The 21,001-nt window shown below is 38.1% G+C and overlaps 3 protein-coding genes and 2 pseudogenes across 4 annotated transcripts; 3 read left to right on the top strand and 2 right to left on the bottom strand.

Annotated features, from left to right (window-relative positions):
* Positions 1–6,170: 6,170 nt before the first annotated feature.
* LOC107634253 (protein PELOTA 1 pseudogene) lies at positions 6,171–7,432 on the top strand (annotated as a pseudogene). The gene has a single exon (XR_015907678.1). The product of XR_015907678.1 is annotated as a protein PELOTA 1 pseudogene (transcript).
* Positions 7,433–8,489: 1,057 nt separating this feature from the next.
* Positions 8,490–9,646, top strand: LOC107632649 (protein PELOTA 1 pseudogene; annotated as a pseudogene).
* A 576-nt stretch (positions 9,647–10,222) lies between these two features.
* Positions 10,223–12,710, top strand: LOC107629896 (uncharacterized). The gene is made up of 2 exons (XM_088508089.1): positions 10,223–10,651; positions 11,205–12,710. Exons 1-2 carry the CDS (start codon positions 10,427–10,429, stop codon positions 12,456–12,458), a joined length of 1,479 nt encoding a protein of 492 aa, XP_088364215.1. The 5' UTR covers positions 10,223–10,426; the 3' UTR covers positions 12,459–12,710.
* A 309-nt stretch (positions 12,711–13,019) lies between these two features.
* LOC107629897 (uncharacterized) lies at positions 13,020–15,641 on the bottom strand. The gene is made up of 4 exons (XM_016332840.3): positions 15,340–15,641; positions 14,464–14,534; positions 14,270–14,356; positions 13,020–13,356 (listed from the first exon to the last, which is right to left on the bottom strand). Exons 1-4 carry the CDS (start codon positions 15,464–15,466, stop codon positions 13,333–13,335), a joined length of 309 nt encoding a protein of 102 aa, XP_016188326.1. The 5' UTR covers positions 15,467–15,641; the 3' UTR covers positions 13,020–13,332.
* A 2,097-nt stretch (positions 15,642–17,738) lies between these two features.
* Positions 17,739–21,001, bottom strand: LOC148570008 (uncharacterized). Its single transcript, XM_088506780.1, has 5 exons — positions 20,885–21,001; positions 19,872–20,825; positions 19,291–19,812; positions 18,002–18,929; positions 17,739–17,857 (listed from the first exon to the last, which is right to left on the bottom strand). Exons 1-5 carry the CDS (start codon positions 20,999–21,001, stop codon positions 17,739–17,741), a joined length of 2,640 nt encoding a protein of 879 aa, XP_088362906.1.

Raw genomic sequence — 21,001 nt, 5'->3', positions numbered from 1 at the left:
GAAACTCATAGTTTAACTCATCAACAATCAATTCTATTTGTAAAACTCAATCTTAACTCACCACAAGCTCATCATGAACTAACACAAATATATAATATAATATCATATAATATAATCAAATTAACTTATAAATCAATAAATTGAATAAACTTATTCAAATTTAAACTTAGTATTAAACCATTCTTCTACTTTAGTCCATGACAACAACAAAGAAGTCTCACAGCCCACAAATTCAGCCCAACAGAATACATAAATTCAATTATAATTTTAGTCTTTATTATCTTTATCTTATCTTTAGTTATTCTTATCTTATCTTTATTTGTTTTTATCTTTTATAGGACAATGCTCTATATATATTTAGTTTTACCGTCATAGTTTACAACACACACTTCAGTACAATTCAATCAATCAACAATCAATAAAAGTTCTTTTCTTTGCTTTTCCTACTCTTTCACAATTTTATTATGGTATCAGAGCTCTTCTTGAGCTCTGCTGATATCCATGGATAAACCAACCGATTCAGATCCTAAAACTCCTTCAACTCCCCGGTCTACCATGAATAATCAACCTTCCAATTTAACTCAAGATACAACCAATCCCTATTATATTCATCCAAGCGAAAATCCTACCTCAGTCTTAGTTACTTCTGTTCTCACAGGAAACAATTACCATTCATGGAATAGATCCTTCACTATGGTTATTATTTCTAAAAATAAATATGGATTTCTTACTGGTTCTATCTCCTCTCCTCTACCTGGGGATCCTCTTTTCTCGACTTGGGAACGTTGCAACAACTTGGTCTTATCTTGGTTATTCCATTCTTTGTCCCCTTCTATAACTCAAAGTGTCCTCTATTTTGCCACTGTCTCCTCTGTCTGGACCGATTTGAAAGAACGATTTGCTCAGAGTGATCTTCTCCGAATTGCTGAGTTGCAAGAAGAAATCTATGCACTTAAGCAGGGCACTCTGTCTGTCACCGAGTTCTACACATCACTGAAGTCTCTTTGGGAGGAACTCGACAGTTCTCGCCCTCTCCCGGTCTGTTCATGTCCAGCAACATCTCACAGATCACAAGATTTTATAATTCGCTTTCTTAAGGGATTGGATGAACAGTTTTTGATAGTGCGATCTCAAATACTTCTCCTAGACCAATTACCTCCAGTAACCAGAGTTTTTGCATTGGTTATCCAACATGAACGACAGCTACAAGTTACCGCTGGGATTCTAGACGATCCACGTTCCATCACTGCCGCCGTCGATTCGCGGCACCCCTCACAAGGTCGCGGTCGCGGTCGCTGTCGCGGTCGCTTTTCCTCCGGCAATGGTCGCGGTGGTTTTCCCTCCAGCGCGGGATGTGATGGTTCCTTTAAGTTCTGTACGCATTGCGGTCGTAGTGGCCACACGATTGAAGTCTGTTATTCGAAACACGGGTTCCCACCAGGGTATCCACGTCACTCTGGTAGTCCACATCACTCCATAATGCTTTCTTACATGGGGATCTTTCTGAAGATATTTACATGACTTTGCCACCCGGGTTCACATCTCCACGCCCAAATCAATGCTGCAAGTTACTAAAGTCATTATATGGTCTACGACAATCTAGTCGTATGTGGTATGACAAACTTTCTCATCTTTTGCTATCCCATGGATATCAGCAGACTTTATCTGATTATAGTCTATTTGTTAAATTTACTGGTGCTCAAATTTCTATACTTCTAGTCTATGTTGATGACATCGTTCTCACCGGCGATTCTATTTCTGAACTTGCTTCCATTAAGTCTATTTTGCACCAGCACTTTCAAATTAAAGATTTGGGCCCTTTAAAATATTTTTTGGGTATTGAAGTAGCTCAATCAGCAAAGAGAATTTGCTTATCTCAGAGAAAATATTGTCTTGATCTTTTGGAGGATTATGGTTTATTAGGTGCTAAACCTGCCTCTGTTCCAATGGATAGTTCCACAATATTATATCAAGACAAAAGTCCCTTGCTATCTGACCCTTCTGTGTATTGCCGTTTGGTTGGGCGTCTTATCTACCTTACCACTACTCGACCAGACATCATGTATGCCACTCAACAATTAAGTCAATTTATGGCAACTCCTACTAAATCTCATCTTCAAGCTGCCAAGCATGTGTTACGATATCTAAAAACTAGCCCCGGCAAAGGACTTTTTTTTCAAGAGAATCAGAAATTTAGCTTCTCGGCTTCAATGACTTTGATTGGGCCGGATGTCCTGACACTCGGCGATCTTTAACAGGCTATTGTTTCTTCTTAGGCAACTCTTTAGTCTCTTGGAAGACCAAGAAACAAACCACCGTTGCCCGCTCATCCACTGAAGCAGAATATCGTGCACTTGCCAACACAACTTGTGAACTTCAATGGATAATAAATCTGTTACAATTTTTATGTATCTCTCCTATCCGCCCACCAGTTTTATATTGTGATAATCAAAGTGCTCTTCATATTGCTACTAATCCAGTTTTTCATGAACGGACCAAACATTTAGAGGTCGATTGTCACTTTGTTTGACAAAAAGCTCAAGCTGGAGTGATGAAACTTCTCCCCATTTCTTCTTCTGGGCAATTAGCTAACATCTTCACAAAGCCTTTGTCTCCTCAACCCTTCCATCTTAATCTCAATAAGCTTGGAGTTCTCGATATCTTTCATCCTCCAGCTTGCGGGGCATATTAAATCATTCTTCTACCTTAGCCCATGACAACAACAAAGAAGTCTCACAGCCCATAAATTCAGCCCAATAGAATACATAAATTCAATTATAATTTTAGTCTTTATTATCTTTATCTTATCTTTATTTGCTTTTATCTTTTATAGGACAATACTCTATATATATTTAATTTTACTGTCATAGTTTACAACACACACTTTAGTACAATTCAATCAATCAACAATCAATAAAAATTTTTTTCTTTACTTTTCTTATTCTTTCACAATTTTATTACTTAGCTCATTTAATATATAAACTTAAATAGAGACTTAAATTTGTTCACGAACTCATAAACTCAACTTAACAAATTGTCAATGAGTTAACATCGAGTTGACTTGAGTTCCTTAGAACTCTAATTATGATATATGAGAGGAATATACTTATTAATTAATTGAGTGCATAATTGTTCACTGCACATGCATATGAAATATTAAATTATTTTTAATCTTGTTTTCATGATTCAATTGGATGATTATGGAATTAATAAGCTTTTGAATTGATTTAAAATTACTTTTATCTTTTAATCTCACTTCATTATCGATATCTCTTAATATTATTAATTATCCATGAAATAAAAGTAGAATAAAAAAACAAATATATTCTCTAAATTTCTTTAAGAAAACTATAAAAGAGTTAGATTATTTTTAAGATGGATACTTATAGTAACAAAAATATTATCATATTAATTATTATTATTATTATTAAGGGTAACGTGTTAAACATAATTGGCATAAACTTTGTAATGAATGCAAGAATTATATTGGACAAAAACTCCGGCATTCACATGAAAAAGAGGATTCAATACTCATACATAATTACATAGAATGGCGTGATGAATAAGGGTCCCTTTGGGAAACACTAAAAAATTATTTTTTTTAACTTTTGATTTATAGAAAGTTATATTAATGTGTTTGGTATAATTTTTTAGATAAACTTTTAATTTTTCAAAAGGTTAGTTAAGAGCTTTTGAAAAAGTTAAAAAATGCGATTTCTCCCATTTTCAAAAGCTATTTTATCACTTCTATTTAATGCACAACTTTAAAATAAGAACTTTTATAATAACTTTCCAAACTCAAAATAACTTATTTAAAAGTTAATATTAATAAAAGTCCTTATATTTTAAGCTCCTTTTTCAAAAGAACTTATTTAAGAAGTTTAACCAAACTGACCCTAAGTATTAGGAAATTATTTTAATTTCTTAATTTGTTTGTGGCAATACATATATTAATTATAATCACAAATTATGTTATTTTAAATTAAATAATTTATATAATAGTGATTTCATTTATAACAATAAATATTAAATTGAATAAGTCATTATTATTTTTAAATTGGAATTAAATGAGAATAAAATTAGATATTATTTTTTATTTTTTAGATAATTATCTTTTGCATTTTAGATATATTATCTTTTGGACTTTAGATATTATTTTATTTGGGCTTTAGGGTTTATAGGTGCTATGCTCAAATATAAATAAGCCTTTAAATTTTGGTCTCCAATATATCAAAGTCGTCTTTGCTCTTTCCCCATCAAAAGAGTCACAATTCAGCCACCTAAAGATACAGAAGACTTTGGTTAAAAAAGATCAAAAGAATCACAAGATCAAAATACTTCTATCAATTTCTGATTCTTATGAATAAAGGTACGCTTTTACAAGATCAAAATCCTTCTATCAATTTCTGATTCTTATGAATAAAGGTACGCTTTTGCATTATGTTATATTTTTGGTGATTCAATATGAATGATCTGGATTATGGAAATTAATTTATTCCAACAGTAAGGAGTTCCCATATACCGTAGTAAGTAGTATACAAGTTGCAAGTTATAACTAATCCCAGAATGAAAATGGATTAAAATAACATCGATTATTAATCAATCAATTAATAACTTATAGCTAAAACACGTTAAATAATAAATAAACAGCGGAATAGCTGTACTCGCATCATCAATTCATCATCTTCATCATCCAAGTTCCCACATTAGCAACATGCATATGGTGGTTTCGTTAGCCGAAAGTATCTCCAATGCTAAATTATTTTCATTGAATTTGACCTGAATCTGAGTCAAGAATAATATCATTGAATTAACCTTTTAATTACTGTATCACTTTACAAACTATATATTATTGAAGGGCGCTTGTACTCTTTGGGATATCCGTTGAAACTATTGACAATGTCAAATTAAATAGTCAGAGTAGTTTACACTAAAATTTTAGATAAACAATAGGTTTACTCCTAATATAGGAGAAATATATCTAAATTATTATATTATAACTTAAATAACAACATTTTAAACACTGTTATAATATTAATGATTATTGATAATTTAAAAAGTGATAATATCTTTTAGCAAAATCTCAAACGAATATTAATCTTATTAATCAATGTACAATTTTTCACAATATTTATTATTTCGATTAATTTTTTTGTGATCCAATATGTATTTGTTATTATCATATTTTAATATAATCCTTATTAAACTTTTTTATGTTGAATTTTTATACAATATTAAGCAAATTAGAAACTGAAACATTACATTATAACTTAATATTAAATAATATATTTTAATAAATAATTTATGTTTTTTTATTCTTGAATCAGTACATATATAAATAATCACATATATTGTTGTTCATATAGTATATTCTTTTTTTTTTTATTATTCCTCGCAATTATATAATTGACCAAAAAAATATACTATATTCCAAATACTTAAAGGTTATGGTTCAAAAGGAATTGTTCAATCAACTAGAGGCTCAATGAAACAAAGAAGTTGGCCCAAAAAAGCGCTCAGAGGAGTGCAGGTCACTCCACCCGACCTGCTTAGGGCACAGGTATCATGACCCATGCCCAACTTGATTTCAAGAATAAATTACTGTTTCGATTATTAATTCACAAAAAAAACATCTATACAAGATGGGTTAATTTCTCATATAATAAAAAAAAGAAATCACTTACATTTGTAAATGGAAAGGTTTAGAAATAATGATCAAGTCATCATTCTTTTTCATAAATATTCTATCACGCTCGAATATTTTTTTATTTTTACAATTTATATAAATTTGTTAAAATTCTTGTTAATTTAAGCGTTGGAATTTTTAATAATAGATAATCTCACTATTATTTTAAAATTGACGTGAAAACATCTTCAATATTTTTGTCATTATCTCTGATTTTTTTGCTAAGTCCAAATCAGTTAATAGTCTATTTTAGATATGTCTCAGAATAATTATTAATGAAAACTATTAAATTATTCTTCCACCTTAGCCCATGACAACAATAAAAAAGTCTCGTGGTCCACAAATTCAACCCAACAGAATACATAAATTCAATTATAATTTTAGTCTTTATTATTTTATCTTTATCTTATCTTTATTTGCTTTATCTTTCATAGGACAATATTCTATATATATTTAGTTTTACCCTCATAGTTCACAACACACATTATTTACCAAAAAAAGTTCCAATATTCGCTAGAAATTGTGAGCTAAGCAAAGAAGGAAGAATGAAACTGAAGCAAAAAGATTTCGCAGTGAACCAAATGGGAAGAGTGACCATAATCCCTGAAGAATCCGACGACCTATGGATCCTCTACAACATCATCAACCCCGGCGATTACGTCACGGCCGATACCTCCAGGAAGGTCCACCACCAACTCAACGACGGCAAGAACACCACCGCCTCACGTGTCAGGCTCTCCGTCCACCTCAAGGTCACCTGTTGCGATTTCGACAAGGACTCTTCCACCCTTCGCATCCAAGGCCGCAACCTCGAGCCCAACCGTTACGTCGTCGTCGGATCCTTCCACACCCTCACGTTGGAGTGCAACAAACCCTTCGAGCTCCATAAGAAGGTCTGGAAGCACGACGTCGTCGAGGCTCTCCAGGAACGAGAGAACCACGAAGTTTGTCCCGACGCGGAACTCGCAGTAACTCTCTTTCAACAAGACCATGCTGAGATTTATCTGATTGGAAAAGGCGTAATTGCCATGGTTTTCAAGGTTGAAACCTCTTCTTCGAGGACCGGAGGAAGAAAGTCTTCATCTTCATCTCCTTCTTCAAACACTAAGAACGTGTTCTTCCGCGAGGTTTTTGCGGCATTCATGAAGCACGTGGATCTGAACAAGGTTAAAAACACTGTGATCGCAAGCGAGGATTCAAAAAAGGACGAGTTTCGAAGGTTTATGATATCGGAGGCAAAGAGGATGAAGATGAGAAGCGTAGAAGAGAACATAGGAAGGATCGTGGTGGCTGCTAGTGGTGGTTGCAACGGCGATCTGAAGGATCTTTTGGGAGAAAGCACGGTGATGAACCTTATGAAGGACAGCAAGGTAGGGTTGCAGATTAGGGAACTGAGGAAGGTTTGGGACATGGTTTCGAGTGACTCGAATCGCGCTTGCTACGGACTGAAGAGCGTGGAGAGTGCTCAGGAGATGGGAGCCATTGAAACGCTTCTAATCAGTGATGAGCTGTATCGAAGCGATGAGGTTGCCACAAGGAAGAGGTACGGTTGTTTGGTGAAGGCGGTTAAGGATAGTGGTGGGGACGCTTTGGTGTACTCTTCCATGCATGTTCTGGCAGAGCAGTTGCAGCAACTCACCGGTATTGCCGCCATTCTCAGGTTTCCATTGCCTGTTCTTGATGATGAGGCTTATTAGAGCAAGGTTTTATGATTAATTAATTGTCTAAGTTGATTAATTATCCTAATTTAACTTCACTTCAGTACAATTCAATCAATCAACAATCAATAAAATTTTTTGATCTATTCTTTTACAATTTTATTATGATATCAGAGTCTTGGTATCCTCCTTGAGGAGGATATATAAGTTATCATCTTTTCGGTGAGAAATCACCATGCTTCTTTTTCAATCTCCTCTCACAATGAATAATCAATCTTCCAATTCAGTTCAAGATCCAACCAATCTTTGTTAAATGCATCCAAGTGAAAATCCTACCCCAATTTTGGTTACCTCAGTTCTTTACCAGCAATTCCGTCTGCGCCTCATTTTTTCCGACAGCTTCGTCTGCATTCTGTTTTAGCAGTTCCATCTGCACTCTTATTGCGCTCTACGCGCCCTCTTTCTTATCGCGCTCTACGCGCCCTCTTTTATTGCGCTCTACGCACTTATTTTTTCATTTTTCTTTTGAAGATCGCTGCTCAAGCACAGCATCTCCTTTTATATTTTTGCCGTCGACAGCTCAAGCTCCGCCGCACGATTTTTTGAAGATCGCTGCTCAAGCACAGCATCTCCTTTTATATTTTTGCCGCCAGTAGCTCAAGCTCCACCGCACGCATTTTTTGAAGATCGCTGCTCAAGCACAGCATCTCCTTTTATATTTTTGCCGCCGACAGCTCAAGCTCCGCCACACGCATCTTCCTCCGCGTCACCACGTCAGACGCGCTTTTCTCAACAATTTCATCGGAACTTATCCAAGCTGTGGATTATTGACATCTTCCATCCACCAGCTTGCGGGGGCATATTAAATTACTCTTCCACCTTAGTCCATGACAACAATAAAGAAGTCTCGTGGCCCACAAATTCAACCCAACAGAATACATAAATTCAATTACAATTTTAGTCTTTATTATCTTATCTTTATCTTATCTTTAGTTGTTCTTATCTTATCTTTATTTGCTTTTATCTTTCATAGGACAATGCTCTATATATATTTAGTTTTACCCTCATAGTTCACAACACACATTATTCACCAAAAAAAAGTTCCAATATTCACCAGAAATTGTGAGCTAAGCAAAGAAGGAAGAATGAAACTGAAGGAAAAAGATTTCACAGTGAACCAAATGGGAAGAGTGACCATAATCCCTGAAGAATCCGACGACCTATGGATCCTCTACAACATCATCAACCCCGGCGATTACGTCACGGCCGATACCTCCCGGAAGGTCCACCACCAACTCAACGACGGCAAGAACACCACCGCCTCACGTGTCAGGCTCTCCGTCCGCCTCAAGGTCACCTGCCGCGACTTCGACAAGGACTCTTCCACCCTTCGCATCCAAGGCCGCAACCTCGAGCCCAACAGTTACGTCGCCGTCGGATCCTTCCACACCCTCACGTTGGAGTGCAACAAACCCTTCGAGCTCCACAAGAAGGTCTGGAAGCACGACGTCATCGAGGATCTCCAAGAACGAGAGAATCACAAAGTTTGTCCCGCGAAACTCGCAGTAACTCTCTTTCAACAAGACCATGCTGAGATTTATCTGATTGGAAAAGGCGTAACTGCCATGGTTTCCAAGGTTGAAACCTCTTCTTCGAGGATCGGAGGAAGAAAGCCTTCATCTTCATCTCCTTCTTCAAACACTAAGAACGTGTTCTTCCGCGAGGTTTTCGCGGCGTTCATAAAGCACGTGGATCTGAACAAGGTTAAAAACACTGTGATCGCAAGCGAGGATTAGAAAAAGGATGAGTTTCGAAGGTTTATGATATCGGAGGCAAAGAGGATGAAGATGAGAAGCGTAGAAGAGAATATAGGAAGGATCGTGGTGGCTGCTGGTGGTGGTTGCAACGACGATTTGAAGGATCTTTTGGGAGAAAGCACGGATATGAACCTTATGAAGGACAGCAAGGTAGGGTTGCAGATTATGGTACTGAGGAAGGTTTGGGACATGGTTTCGAGTGACTCGGATCGCGCTTGCTACGGACTGAAGAGCGTGGAGAGTGCTCAGGAGATGGGAGCCATTGAAACGCTTCTAATCAGTGATGAGCTGTATCGGAGCGATGAGGTTGCCACAAGGAAGAGGTACGGTTGTTTGATGAAGGCGGTTAAGGATAGTGGTGGGGACGCTTTGGTGTACTCTTCCATGAATGTTCTGGTAGAGCAGTTGCAGGCTTGCAGCAACTCACCGGTATTGCCGCTATTTTCAGGTTTTCGTTGCCTGTTCTTGATGATGATGCTTATTAGAGCAAGGTTTTATAATTAATTAATTAATTGTCTAGGTTGATTAATTATTCTAATTTAACTTCACTTCAGTACAATTTAATCAATTAACAATCAATAAAATTTCTTGATCTATTCTTTTTTTTATTCTTTCACAATTTTATTAAAAATAATATGCATATTTAAATAGAAAATATTTTTTTTCCTTCATACAAATGTTGTTATCATTAGATTAACTGTAGATTGTGAATCTCACGACTTTAACTCATTTAGTGTCTCTGATTTTAAATTTAACAAGTGTACAAACTAATTATAGCATTATTATTAGTGTTAAATTAGTATGAAAAAATGAGAATAATAACGAAGGGAAAGGGAAAGTGAAAAAGTGGAGCCTTGGAGGGGAGGGGGAGAATGACAATTGACAAGTGAAATAATACATATATTTATGCAAAAATATATAATAATTAATTTTTTTGTGGAAACATATTTTTAATACATTTTTGGGCGCATGGTGAGGTAAGTGAGCAAGTGAGCTTAGTGAAGTCCGCAACCAGAGAGAGAGTGCCAGGTATATATGACGGAGTAGGTGTCATGCTCTTTTTGCATGACAAGCAACCCAACCCGTAAAACCCTTCACCACTTTAACTCTCTCTCCCTTCTCTCTAAAAGTCTCAAATCTCTAGAAACATAGAGAGAAGCAACAAAGTAAAGAAAGAATAATAAAAGCCATTCATTCATTCATTCATTCATTAATGTTCCGTCATTGGTAGGTATTGTTGATCAGAAGAGAGAAAGAGAGATCATATGATGGCTTACAATAAAGGGTTGCATGGAAACATTGGAGGAGGAGGAGGAGGGAGTCACAGTCATAGTCATAGAGGGAGGCCATATGCATTGATGCTGCTCATTGCATTTGGGGCTGCACTTCTTGGTGTCATGCTCCTTCACAAGCTCAGGGAGAGGCGCATCTACACCCTCATTCTCAAAGACAAAGATCATCAACTTCTTTCCCTCAAGCTTCTCTTGCAGGTCTCTCTCTCTCTCTCTCTCTCTCTCTCTCTCTCTCTCTCTCTCATATACACGTGTCGTGCAGTCCTCATCACACGTATACATCAACATGCATTAATCAAAAGCTCCAAAGCTGCACCAAGATGAAGCAACCTTTTCTAGCTACCTACCAAATTCGTTAAATCATTTTCTACTTTGACCAAATTTGTTTAATCATATAAAATAAATTTTGGTAGTAAGCAGAACCGAGAAGCTAATATTTTTAGTCTCTTAAAAATTTTTTTTCCTCTTTTTCTAAATGTCTTTAAAACTTCATCTTAAATTCTTAATATATGAAAATTTCTTTTTTTAGTTAAAAAAAGGATTTTTTTTTTTGGGGTGCAATATAAACTGAATCAAATTTTCTTGAACTATCTGCTAATTAATGTTGCTGATTATAGGATGAGGATGATAGATATTAACGTTTTAGTTCCATTTGAAATTTGAATTGATTTATGTGTAGGAAGTGTGGTTCATTGATATTAGTAGTGCAATGAGTCTGTTATGTGAACCTTGGTTGTTTTCAATTACACAGAAGGAAAGAGATCACACCAAAGAACTGAGTAATAAGAATGAAGAAATGAAGGGTAAACTATACGCTTTAAGGATTCAAAAGATGGAGGTTGATAGAAAGGTTGTGGAGATGCAATCCACCATGGATTCCCTGAGAGACGAGCAGAAAGTGATGGAATCGGCATTCGAGGAGAAGCAGAACGAGCTCAGAACAATGCAGGAGAAGGGGATCAATTTAGGAGGAGGGAACTCTCAAGTAACAGCACTGAGGGAGGATCTGAAGAAGAAGGAGGAAGAAATAGAGAACTTGAAAGGCCGTCTTGAGATCCCTGCTAAGACCCTCAATGATCCAGGCATCATTAGGAAAACTGTGATAGGAAATGGAACAGTAGAAGCACAGGATCAAATTGAGAAGGAAGAACATTCACTTGATACTACAAAAACTGGGGATGGTGATGTTAAAACTGAAGTAAAAGATGAAATTCAGAATACTGAGAGAGCAGGGGAAGGAACCGAGGGCCATCGAGATGATAATGGTGGCGGTGTCACGACGAAAGATGTTGAAGCTGAAGTGGTGGATAGTGAAGTAAAGAACGCAATCAGAGAAGAGAAGCCAGGACAAATTGAGAGCAATGCAAATGCTGGAGATGAGGAATCTAAGGTGAGGGAACTGGCAGACAGTGCCGGAACGAAGAAGAAACACGTACGTGTAAGTAGAATGAAGGGGAAACGGTGGAAAACAATCGTGAAGAACAAGTTAATGGAGAGAAATGGAATTTCTGCAAGTCATGCCGAGATAAGCAAAGGCAACGAAAAAGCTAATGTAGAAGTGGAAGGTGAGTTGAAGGAAAATGCTGCAAGGGAGAAGGAACAAGCCAATTTACTTAAGCCTGAAAATCATGAAATCAGCAAAGATGTTAGAAACATGATAGTGAATGATACAAATCATCAGGTGACAAACAACAACGGCACGGGCATCAACCCGGAACAAGAGGGAGTGGATGAAGAAAGACTGACAGAAAATAATGAAGACACTGTTGCTCAACAAAACTGGAGCAGGAGGCATATCAACAAAGCTACCAAGGATGGTGCACAATCAAAATCCAAGCTGTTAGATGAAGAGCAAGAAGCAATAGAGATTTCAGATGTTCAAAACAGGGATGATGATGAGGAAGATAATGGTGAATTCTTCAGGGATTCCCTATCTGATGTTGAAGATGATAAGGAGGAGTACAAGGAAGAGATAGATGAGTCAGAGTTTCAGCCTGATTTGTGATTTAGCTGTATTTGCATGATCTTTAATACGCAAATTAGAGTAGTGTGTTTGGTTTCGTAGGAAGTAGGAACACTTCAAATCACTGGCTTGAGAGGGTGCAAGTGTGTAACATCTTAGCAAGTAGCAAGTAGGTTTCGGTGAACTTTATTCCTCTCTATTTAGTCACCAAATTTTCGTTTTATATTGCAGTAATTTCTTCTTACTACACAAACTCTGCATTATCAATGGAAGTTGGAGCTGCTAGCTTGCTGATATCAGTTTAAATAATCAAATCAATTGCCACTAAATCTAACAAGTTTGCCATCCCGGTTGGGATCGATGCTTGAAATTTTCAAGCATTCCCAATGGGATTCAACTCATGTATCTTGCCAAAGTTGAACCAAATGATAAAATCTTGTTACGTATTCTATTGCTTTCAGATTTAAATATGATATAGTGTCCATTAACATCTAAAATGTGTAAAATATTCTACCAACTTTTGGAAAATGGCTATTATACAGGAAACAGTTGCTGGAAATAACACTATTTGCTCTGGTCGTCTTAGTACGAGAATCATTTGAATACCGATAAAGATCCTGCGAATATACTTATTGATTGCAAATGTAGAGGAATTCACGAACTGGCTTAACACAAGCTAATGTTAAATGTAAATAAAATTTTACACGTTTTTTCTGGAAAAAAACATCATCATCATCTCCCAACTTTCACTGTCTTCAAGGAATAATGGATAACTATCCCAAATATTTCTTCAAGGAACAATGGATAACTAGCCCAAACATTTGTTTACCAGCAAATAACAGAGTCCCAGAGAATTCCTGGCACAACGAATTATTAAGGGGAAAACTTTCGGATGTAAACTAACATGCTCCAAGCCTCAATGAGATGCTTCCGCCAATTTCTGCAAATATACAGAACATTCAGTGAGCAAAGACTAGAAGCTCGAAACCACTCAAATAATACACATGTAACTGACATGACACTAGACTGTGAAAGATAACATTGCAAAAATCGTTCTAAACATCCTCCTGAAATGAAGTAAACCATAGGTACTTTAATGTATTGAAATTTTAAAAAGCAATCAACTCTTTCTTAATTTAGTAATGAGTAGGATGTTGCAGAGTAATATATCTTAGGAAGGATTAATCGTTTCTTCTAAATTAATCATTGTAACATGCTAAAAGACCTGAACATTGTACAAATAACATACTTATAAGTGTCATTCCAAAAATGAAATTAGAGTAGTTTGGTTGGAAGGAAGAAATAGGCTGAAAACTTTAATGGATGAATTTGAACGTGCAACACATGGATTTCATCCATGAAAATTTCGCTAACAATTTTATTCCCAACCAAACATACCCTTAAAAGTGGATGGAGGAAGTATAGTCTATCAGTTTCTCCGACTACATTAAATTATTCCAACCTCATATGATAGTCATCTTGCAATAATTATTTCTTAACAGAACAAACTGTCTTCAGTGACAACTAAGTAGAAACATGAAACCAAAAATTTAATGAAACAATCAGATCTTGACTGTCAAATGAAAAATGCAGCATTGTCATCAGCGTTCAACAGGAAATAAGGAACCCAAAAATAATTCTGGAGGTGTTAACCAATGACCTCCATGCAATTTTTCAAAAATGGTAAAGGAGAAAGGAAATGGAAAAAAGATGCCTCTCACTGCCAACAGAAAGGCCTTGCATAACTTATAGTGAAACAGCTATAACAAACAAGGTCATGCAGATTCACAATGATCTTAACTACAAGCCAATAATGATACTCTTGTAACAAAGGAATCGAAAATTGAAAGTACCTCTTCTTTCTTTCCCTTGCCTCCTGTGAAGAACTTGTATGTCCCATAGAAGAACAGTCCCCACCCAGTTAAACTGACAATCACAAACTGCACGTGCAAAATAAACCAGTCAGAAAAAGAATATCCGGAAACACATTTGGTTTCCAAGAAAATGATCCAATCATCTCATCCTCAAGCCCAAAAATTCTACTCACGTGCTCTTCCTTCCACTTAGATGGGCTCATCGGGTCTTCCCAGGCATTAACTTTTGGAGGACCATGGTGATCTGCAGTAAACAAACGATCATAGAGCCATTTCACAAATGTCAGAAGTCTGCACTGCATACAAACATTCTACACAAGTAGAAAATCAATTTCATCACATGACATAGAACAAATGATCAACCAAACATCTATTCATTCAATGAGGTTCACTTAGGTTCATTAAGCCAGAGTGCATCAAAGCCCTTGTTTACCATCGCGAGATATGTAAACAAAAATTTAGACACCTAGAAAATCAATTTCATCACATGACATAGAATAAAGGATCAACCAAACATCTATCCCTTCAATGAGGTTCACTTAGGTTCATTAAGCCAGAGTGCATCAAAGCCCTTGTTTACCATCACGAGATATGTAAACAAAAATTTAGACACCTAGAGCCATAGAATAATTTCATCCATTTTTTATAAATATAACACTACCAAACCACACACATACTACTTAACCTAATGTTCAATTCACAATTAATACTCCCAAAAATTATAGCTCCAAAATCTCACAGAAGTGAAATTTACCCAATAATTTCCTAGATATCCCTAAAAATTAGTGGTCTCAATAGAATGGGAAACCAAAAGTTCCGCACTTTCGATTTCACTCTACGTAAATATCGAAGAATCTGGCCATACATGAAACTTAAAACCGGAAGCTGTAGTGGTGCGTCAATGCAGAGAAATGGGGGCATTATTGATATATTGTTATCAAAGCGCTGTAGGTAAATGAGATCGGAGAAATAATCGCTTAAAAGAGAGGGATTTTGATTATACGGCTAAATCCAAGCAGGCACTAGAAGGCAGAGAAATGTGAAATTACCGGCGGCTCCCGCAAGATTGCGGCGGGGTACGAGAGAGGAAGGTTGAATCGGAGTTCTGGAAGTGGAAATAGAAACACGAGTGAGAGATGCTGCTCGGCGAGCTGCGGTTGCTGCTACGGACGCCATTGCCTTCGGAGTTTCGGAGAGAGAGAGACAGAGAGCGCAAAGAGAGTGGTGGCGTGGTAATAGTTGAGGAACGAAATGTTCAAAAGGAAAGGGATCTTCTTGAAACGACACCGTGTTTCCGTCCCTCAAATTCGTTTTTTCTTTTTTGAGTTTTTTTCTTTATTCAATTTTTTTTTAAATCTCTAAAATAAATTTTTTTTAAAATAATAAAATAATTGTTATAAAAATAAACATTATGGTTTAGAGAAGAAGAGACTAAGAGAGAGAATAAAAAAAAAAAAAAGAGATGAATTCTATTAAAATATGCTTGCAATCTAGGATATTAATAACAATACATAGCACTCTCTTTAGATACCCTTTAGTAGTAGATTAATGTCTCGTTAAAGTAAATGAAATTATGAAAACAATAATCATATTTTTTGTGATGACACATTATTTTTGTTTGGATTAAAAATCCAAAATTATTTGAAGTGTGTTTTATTGTGCAGGCCCATAATAGGTATTAATATGTTAAAAATATTTGGCTGAACTTTGGACACTAAACAAAAGAACAAGTTGCTGGATTATCTTGCCCAACAAAGACATTTAAAAAAGGTCTATTGCTGCTAGTTTTGGGGCAAAAAAATAAATTGTTGCTGAACTATGCCCAACATTGCTATACTTCACTAGCAAATAAGCAAGTTCAGAAGTGATTCAAGCTGAAATGAAAGTGCTTGTTTTGATTAAGTACCAAAAAGGAAAAGAAGGGAAAAGCAAAAGATTGGAGGCTAAGTAATAGGTAACCAAAAGACAATACACACCAAAACAAATACAGCAAGTGAAGATATATAACAATGCAGGAAAATATCAAGTAATCAATGAAACAGTGAGAATGTAATTGTAGTAAATCAACAACAGCAGCACTCCTGACTCAGGAAAACCTCCTATAGCAACTTTCCATATGAAATATACTTATCCTCTCTCATTACACTCCTCTCTTCTTATACACATGCATTCTCTCTATTGTTGTAACTAACTCTCCACCTCGGCATACTATAAGAATCCCCTGTGATGCACCCTCATATCACCCTTCATAATCCTTCATCCACACAGGTGGTTTTCTTATTCTTTTGCTTGTTGGATCTGCAATTGATACATTTGGCCCATCATGAGTTGTCGGTTCTGCCATTGCTGTATTCGGCCCATTATGAGTGGGTTTGCTCGTATCAATCACTCCCCCCATTACAATGACCTTGTCCTCAAGGTCTTCCCCAGGATACATTCTCACCAACTCAGCCCAACTCACCTATGTTGCTTCCTCTCTTGGTGTTCCTTGCCATTCCACCAACACTTGAACATCTTGAGACCCATCATCAAGCTACAAGGTTCTACTATCAATAATGGCTACCGGCACTGGTTCAAAAGGCAGAGAAAGAGGAAGCTCGTTGATGCCCCCTGCCATAATGGACTCACCCTTAAACTCCTTCAGTAGTGAAACATGAAAAACGGGATGAATGGCACTTCCAACTGGTAACTCCAGTTTGTAAGCGACAGTTCCCACTCTTTGGAGCACCTTAAATGGTCCAAAATATTTCTTACCAAGCTTCAAATGTCTTCGCATCACTACGGACCCCTGCCGATATGGTTGAAGCTTTAAGAGAACTAAATCACTAACATTGCGTCTATGAGAATCAGCTTGGCGTTTCATGCGTTCTTGGGCTTGTTGGAGGCGAAATCGGAGTTCCATGTCAAGAATCTCCCTAACTCGCAATAGATCATCCACGTCTTGGACCAAAGAAGAGCGACTAGTATAGCCAGGTATAGTTCTGACAGCAAACCCATACAAGGCCTCATGTGGTGACATTTCAATGGTGGAGTGAAAAGAATTATTGTAACAGAACTCTGCCCAATTGAGGTAGGAAGACCACTTGGTTGGATGAGCATGTGTAAACACACGCAGATATTGCTCCAGGGTCCTATTAACAACCTCGGTTTGCCCATCCGTCTGAAGATGATAAGTCGTGCTATAGAGCAGCTTAGTACCACAATGCTAAAACAATTCTTTCCAAAAACGACTAAGAAAAAGAGGGTCCCTGTCTGAGACAATAGTGGCTGGGAAGCCATGATACCTCACCACGGAATTGATGAATTTCTGAGCGACCAATTTGGCAGTGAACCCCATCTTTAACGGCGCAACCCGAGCTGTTTTACTGAACCGATCCACCACCACTAACACTGCAGTAAAACCATTGGAATTTGGTAGTTTGGTGATGAAGTCTAAACTAATTTCTTCTCAAGGCTTTGCCGGAACCGAAAGCGGTTGCAAGAGTCCCTGTGGCTTATCAGTGACATACTTTGTACATTGATACTCCACACAACGATTGACAAATCGAACCACATCTTGGCGCATCCCTGGCAAAAAAAAAAAAAAAAAAAACAGCTCACCCAACCCTTTATACGTTTTCAAAATACCCCCATGCCCTGCAGTCAAGGCTGAATGGAACTGGTGCAACAACGTCTCGCGTATATTAGCAACATTCGGAACCCAAATTTTACCTCGGTGTGTCATCAACCCATCTTTGAATACATATTCAGAAGGTAATGTACCCCTCTGTAGCTTCTCTTGCAACTGAAGCATCTCCTCACTCTCGTTATTAGCCTGGAGCAGGGTTGGCAAAAGATTGGACTGCACTGCTGTGAATGCTTGGAGCTGTGTGTGATGCTCATCATCCCCTAGCCTGGATAGCGCATCTGCAACCTTGTTAAACTTTCCAGGGCGGTACTCAATCTCAAATTCATATCCAAGCAATTTAGAGAGGTAGTGTTGTTGTTCCGGGGTAAGGATCACCTGCGTCGTTAGCTCCCGCAAACCTTGGTGATCAGTTCTGATTAAGAATTTCCGCCCTAATAAGTAATGTCGCCATTTCGCCACAGCTTGAGTTACTGCATAGAGCTCTCGGACATATGCAGATGCTTGAGATAATTGAGCTCCCAATTTCTTGCTGAAGTAGGCTATGGGGTGTCCCCCTTGGGATAAAATTGCCCCGACGCCAGTACTCGAGGCATCAGTCTCCACTATGAAGGGCTGTGTGAAATCAGGGAGAGCCAACACTGGGGTATGAACCATCAGCTGCTTCAATTGATGGAAAGCCTGATCAGCAGCGATATTCCATTGGAATGCATTCTTCTTGAGAAGTTCTGTCAATGGAAACACTCGCTGCGCATACTGTGCCACGAATTTCCTGTAATACCCCGTCAGCCCTAAGAATCCTCTTAATTGTTTTAAAGACTTAGGAACAGGCCATGCTACAATTGCTTCGATTTTGGCTGGATCCACCTTAACCCCTTCGCCCGAAATCACATGCCTTAAATACTCAATGTGTTGTTGCAGAAAGGTGCACTTAGAACGCTTGGCGAAGAATTGGTTCTTTTCAAGATTTGTAAAGCTTGAACTAAATGATCCAGATGCTCCCCTCGGGACGGGCTGTAAACCAGGATGTCATAAAAAAATACAGCAATAAATCGCCTCAAGTATGGTTGGAAAATCCTGTTCATTATCGCTTGGAAGGTGGAAGGTGCATTAGTAAGCCCAAAAGGCATCACGACAAACTCATAGTGACCCATATGAGTACGAAATGCTGTTTTGCTTATGTCTTCTTCACGCATTCTGATCTGATGGTACCGACTCCTGAGGTCAATTTTGGAGAAAAACCTAGCTCCATGCAACTCATCGAGAATCTCATCAATAGTAGGGATTGGGAATTTATCTTTAATTGTTATCATGTTCAGAGCTCTATAATCGACGCAGAATCGCCAACCACCATCCTTTTTTTTACTAGTAATACTGGGCTTGAGAATGCACTCTGGCTATCCCTAATCAGCCCCGCTTGTAACATTTCCGACACTAACCGCTCCATCTCCTCCTTCTGGAAATGGGGATATTTATATGGTCGAATGCTTACTGGCGATGCACCCGGTGTAAGGTTGATGGGGTGGTCAATAGCTCTATGCGGGGGAAGTTGTTTCGGTTCTTCAAAAACATCATTGAATTCCTCAATAACTGTTTGGATAGCCACTTCCTCTACCTCCAGAACGGGCTCTTCCATCGATGGAATCGCTGCCAATTGAAACAATGAAGCAATGTTACTACTTCCGCTGAGTTTTCGTAGCTCCTTGAAATTAAGCTCGGTCTCTCGCAGCAATCGTTCACCCTTGAATGTGATCCATGTCCCCATTTCCTTAAATTTCATAAACAGCTCCATGTAGTTAATTCGGATGGTGCCTAATCTCATCATCCAATGTACACCCAACACAACATCTGCTCCTTTAAGGTCCAAGACGTACATGTCCGTGGAGAATCTGTATCTCTGCACCAATAGTGATAGGTCTCGACATTTTGCAGCACAGTTTATGGATTCACCATTACCTTTAATGCAGGTGTAGGAGTGAGAGACAAATTGAGCTTCTTAGCTATGGACCTCTTAATAAAATTATGGGTGCTACCCCCATCGATTAAAATCAGCAGTTGCTTGTTGGCGTGGGTACCCTTCACACGCAAGGTCTCAGGGTAAAATTCGCCCTCAAAAGCATTGAGGCTAATTTGCGGATTCTGTTGTTCACCCTCTTCCTCCTCTTCTTCGGTGTCTGACTCATGTACCTCTCTATTACCCTCTGTCGTTCCTTGCAACAACTCCTGAAGTTCCTCTTCCCCAATGAGCAATTGATATGAAGCCTTGCAACGATGTCTCGGTGCATAGTTGTCATCACAATAGTAACATAATCCTTTTTCTCGTCTAGCCCGAATCTCAGCACTTGTTAATTTTTTGAATGGTGGCTGGGGTGTCTTGGTGGGAGTGTTGGTGGAATGAAGAATCGTAGGGTTTGCAGGGTTGGTAGAGGTGGGGTTAGTTTGAATTTTCTGATTAGTGTAAATGGGGTTGAGAGTGCGATTGGGTGCAAATCGGGTTGGGGCTTGTTGAGTAATGGGCTTACTACCAGTGCTTCTAGCTAGGCCCGCAGTTACCGCATTTTTTTGTTCATGTAGTTTGGGGATGGAGACAGCTTGTACGTAAGAGGTAGGTTGGGCCAAGAGCGATTCACACTTCAATGGCTCTTTGAGTCCGGCTACGAAGAGTGAGATTATCCATTCTTCACTCAATCCGTTGACTCGATTGGTCAATTCTTCAAATTGGCACTGATATTCTTCCACCGATCCACTCTGCTTCAACTCTTTAATGGCGGTTCGGGGATCATAATAGAGGTTCTTTCCAAATCTGAGGACCATCGCCTCCAGAAACGCTTCGCATGTATATGCCATGTTGTTGTTGATCCCCGCCGGTACCAAGCATAAGCCGCCCCTACCAAGTGAAATGACAATACCCTGATTCGTTGTTCCATGGGTATCTCAAAAGTCTCTAAGTATTGGTGGGCTCGAAACACCCAATCCTCCACCCCCTCACCGTCGAACATTGGTAGATCGGAGACTTTCACTCTGAGTCGGGGCCACGGTTGCTCAGCCCCCACACTCACAGACCCTGCCCCTGAACCACCTTCCAT

Source organism: Arachis ipaensis, chromosome B3 (assembly GCF_059453495.1).
Source record: "Arachis ipaensis isolate K30076 ecotype BB chromosome B3, ASM5945349v1, whole genome shotgun sequence".
Taxonomy (NCBI): Eukaryota; Viridiplantae; Streptophyta; class Magnoliopsida; order Fabales; family Fabaceae; genus Arachis; species Arachis ipaensis.
This window is presented reverse-complemented; position numbering and strand designations above follow the sequence as displayed.